Source organism: Mus caroli, chromosome 12, assembly GCF_900094665.2.
Source record: "Mus caroli chromosome 12, CAROLI_EIJ_v1.1, whole genome shotgun sequence".
Lineage (NCBI taxonomy): Eukaryota > Metazoa > Chordata > Mammalia > Rodentia > Muridae > Mus > Mus caroli.
This window is the reverse complement of record NC_034581.1, coordinates 93,310,171-93,314,306: the sequence shown is the minus strand read 5'-3', so window position 1 is coordinate 93,314,306 and position 4,136 is coordinate 93,310,171. Positions and strand designations below refer to the sequence as shown.

The 4,136-nt window shown below is 44.5% G+C and overlaps 1 protein-coding gene across 2 annotated transcripts in view; it reads left to right on the top strand.

The window, feature by feature from the left end:
* Ptpn21 (protein tyrosine phosphatase non-receptor type 21) overlaps window positions 1–4,136 on the top strand; it is a 59,263-nt gene that overhangs the window by 29,114 nt on the left and 26,013 nt on the right. For both annotated transcript variants that reach the window (XM_021179067.2, XM_029484619.1), the window contains exons 7-8: window positions 1,402–1,489; window positions 2,346–2,434. In XM_021179067.2, coding sequence (XP_021034726.1) covers window positions 1,402–1,489; window positions 2,346–2,434 — 177 coding nt within the window. The remainder of the gene's footprint in view (window positions 1–1,401; window positions 1,490–2,345; window positions 2,435–4,136) is intronic.

Genomic DNA, 4,136 nt, shown 5'->3' with positions numbered 1-4,136 from the left:
GGCACACTGACCCAAAGGCGCACACGGACCCAAAGACACACATGAACCCAAAGGCACACATGGACCCAAAGGCACACACGGACCCAAAGACACACATGAACCCAAAGGCACACATGAACCCAATGGCACACATGGACCCAAAGGCACACATGGACCCAAAGGCACACTGACCCAAAGGCACACATGAACCCAAAGGCACACTGACCCAAAGGCACATATGACCCTGGTTTTTGTCATTTTCTTTCTTTCTTTCTTTTTTTTTACTGTCCTTAAATAATAGGACTTAGGAACCTATAAGTACTTTCTTTACTTCTGAGAAGAATGCTGGGTGGTTTGACTTAAAAATAAATAGCACAATTCTTTGCCTTCTAAGAATGTGTTTCCAGCAATCTTAAGATAGGCAGCACAATCCATTCTGGTAGTATCTAGCAATAGAAAAAGGGTGCAGTGAGAGAGGTATGGACAGATTGTGTGAGGACTGCATTGGGCAGAGGTGAGTCCTGGGGATCACCAGAGAATCTGACAGGAGGAGCAGGTACAGTCACCGAGTGTGGATGGTAGACTTATATGGAGGGGGAGGAGGGGGAGGAGGAGGATATGGGCACACAAAGGTTCAGATGTGCAGGGAATACAGTACAGTCTAAGCAATGCAAAGTCTGGGATGGCTGCAGTGGAAGGAACCTTGGCACTTGGGGAAGCAGCAGCTGATGGATAAGGCTGGGGAGGGGAGTCGGTGCGTTTAGCACCCTTCTTTCCTCATGTCCTTCCAGGGCTCCAGTCATCTGAACTAAGAGGGACCCATGTGTAGCCTCTTCCTGCCCCTGTTACATTTATCACTTAGTTTGAGTGTTTTGCCTGCATGTATGTATGTGTATCATACACATGCCTGTGGAGAGCAGGAGAAGGCACCAGATCTCCTGGAATTGGAGTTACAGGTGATAGTGAGCTGCCATGTGGGTGCTGGGAAGCAAACCTAGGTCCTCTGGAAGAGCAGCTAGTGTTCTAACCACTGTGCATACTTTCAGTCCCATTACTTGGTTTTTAAACCAAATTCTCATTATTTTCTGATATTTTAGGATAATTAAGCAATTGGTTGCTACTTTAGGTAAAAAGTCCTTGATCTGCATTGATGACATCTTAGTAGCCACTTTGTCCCTTGCCTGTCCTTTTTACCTTCCTGAAGCACAAGGTTAGGCATACTTGCCTTCTGCCTTCAGCACAGTGAGTGCTTCATAGGTAATCCATTCTTGATATGTTTTAGAGGATCAATATAAGTAATTTTATATATCTCTAGATGCTTAGAAGCCCGAAATGTTTATAATGTTCTGTTCCAAACTGATGTACATTGTTTAAGAAAGTTTAGGTTTGGAACATGTCTCACTAACATCTGTTGGATTGCAGAGGGCTCACAGCTCCTGAGGCAGAGCTGCTGTACATGCAGGAGGTAGAGAGAATGGATGGCTATGGAGAGGAGAGCTACCCTGCCAAGGTATGGATGACTAGTTAAAGTTAAGAGTAGCAAGCTGGGTTTGGCTATGTGGAACTGTAGACCCTGCCACTCTGGTGGCTCAGATAGGCGAATCATTTGAACATAGAATAGAAAGAGGGGGAGGTTTTGTTGAAAAAATGGTGGTGGTGGGGCGCTTAGTAATTTGAGAAAATAGCATGACTGAGGCCTTTGTGACCAGATGTCCGTAGTGAAACGCAGTCCTGTATTGAAGTTGTGCTTTGGTAGGGTCAGGAAATAGTTTTTTTTTTTTTTTTTTTTTTAAGATTTTATTTATTATTATGCATAAGTACACTGTAGCTGTCTTCAGAAGAGGGAGTCAGGTATCATTACAGGTGATCATGAGCCACCATGTGGTTGTTGAGATTTGAACTCAGGACCTTCGGAAGAACAGTCAGTGCTCTTACCCGCTAAACCATCTCGCTGTCCCGGAAACAATGTTCATAAGAGTCTAAACTTGGCTCAAAGGGTCAAGGCACTTGCCACCAAGCCTGATGACCAGGGTTTGATCCTGGGATTCACATGGTAGAAGGAGAAAACCAATCCCCACAGGCTGTCTTCTGACCTCTGCATGTACACCTTGGCGCATGTGCCCCCACAGACAAAGTAAATGAATAAACGCAAGAACAAAATGATCATAAAAGCACCCATGCTCCTCTTATCACCATACTCATGGCAGGATTCTGGCTTTGCCCATTCTCGTTTCTTTCTGCGCATTTGCTCTCTGGGTCTCCTGGACAGTGTGTACCTGGGAAACAAGTTTAGGGAAGTAGATGCGTTTATTGTCCCCCGCTCCCCTCCATTTCCCAGGGGTCTCCTCTTTCTTCTCTCCATCTAGGACAGCCAAGGAAGTGACATATCCATTGGTGCCTGTCTCGATGGCATCTTTGTGAAACACAAGAATGGAAGGCCTCCTGTGGTGTTCAGGTATTGTTCTGTGTTTTTAAATACTTAAGTGGTTATTGCTGACAAGCCTTCCCTCTGGAAAGGGAAGGCTTTCCCTTCTCACTGGAAAATGGAGGTACTCCTTTTCTAAAGTTAAATGCCACCCAAATACAGCCTTTGTTAACATTCTACTTTCTTCCAAAACAGATCTGCAGCAAAAAAGGGTATGCAGTGATGGCCTGCTTGTAAATGCTTAAAATGTGCAACTCTGCTGTCACAGAGAAGCTATTCTTTGCTTTGATAGGGAATTTTTTGTTTGAGTTCTGGTTTCTGGGACTACTTATTCACTCAGGAAAAACCTAGGCTTCCTTTTGACTGTAGTTATGTAACAAAATTACTAAAATGCCAACATGTCAGCAAACTTCCGTTTTTGTAAAGTTGATTTCTCTGCAGCTATAAAACACAGTGCTGTTTGTACAACTCTTGGAGGCTATGCAGTAGGAAGGCACAGTGACAGGCAGGGACATACTCAGAGTAACTTACAGGTGGCTTAAGATTACTTTGTAGTATTTTGTATTCCAGTTATATCTTTTTGGACACATAATAATATTTTATTAATTCTTGGAGATTTTTATATCTTTTTACAATGTCTTTGGACCATATTATTCCTATTTCTCCCCCTAACTCCTTTGAATAAAATCCCCAACTTGGTATCAATATACATAATATATATAATATATATTTGCAACCTATGGAATCCATATACTTCAGTGTATGATATGGAGTCATACACTGGAGCACAGTCAACCTATGAGAGGCCACACCCATAAGGCTGACTTTCTCTCCCCAAGAAGCCACCACCTGTCGGTAGCTCCCCAGCTAGGGGTGGAGATGGGTGTGAGCTTGTGCTACAACCACAGCTGCTATGAATTTACAAGTGTCAGCATGCCACTGGTGTCTAGAGGACACTGTTCCACTCCATTCTTCCTTGACCTCTGGCTTTTATAATCTGCCTTCCCTTTCTTCTGCGGTGGTCCCTGAGCCATGGTGAGGTGGTGAGTGACATAGATGGAACACTCCACAGACACCTTCCCTGTGCACTTTGGCCAGCTAGTGCTAAGCACCTCCCACCCACAGCACAAAGAACCTTCTGTAAGGAGGTCTGAGAGCAGCGCTGATGGATGCGCATAGAGATAACAGCTGGGAGGGCAATTTGAGACTTTGACCATGTAGCACACAGTAGGTTTTCCCCTGGGGACAGTGAGCTCCCCACCATCTCCTCCTTCCTCACGTGGAGCTAGCCTTACATCCATGCAGAAAGCGGTTCATTACCTTGTAACATTTGCACTACTACTGCACCTGTAGGCGTATCCTGCGCGCCTGCCACTGTAGCACAGCACTCATAGCTGGGTAAGACCATTGACCAGCATCCTGCATCTCACTTCAGGTACTTAGAAAGCTAGTCAGCAGGGAGCAGGCTCCTGCCTAGGACCAGCTTGGCCTCTCCCATTTATTAAACGTAGGAACTTAAGTCATGTTGTTCCCTCTTATCTATACACCCTTAAAATCTGGACTCTTAGAAAGTCTGTGTTGCAATCTTATAAAAATATTTGCAATTTTACTCTGTTGTATTTTCTATTTTACCATTCTTTTTTTTTTTTTTTTTTTTTGGTTTTTCGAGACAGGGTTTCCCTGTGTAGCCCTGGCTGTCCTGGAACTCACTCTGTAGACCAGGCTGGCCTCG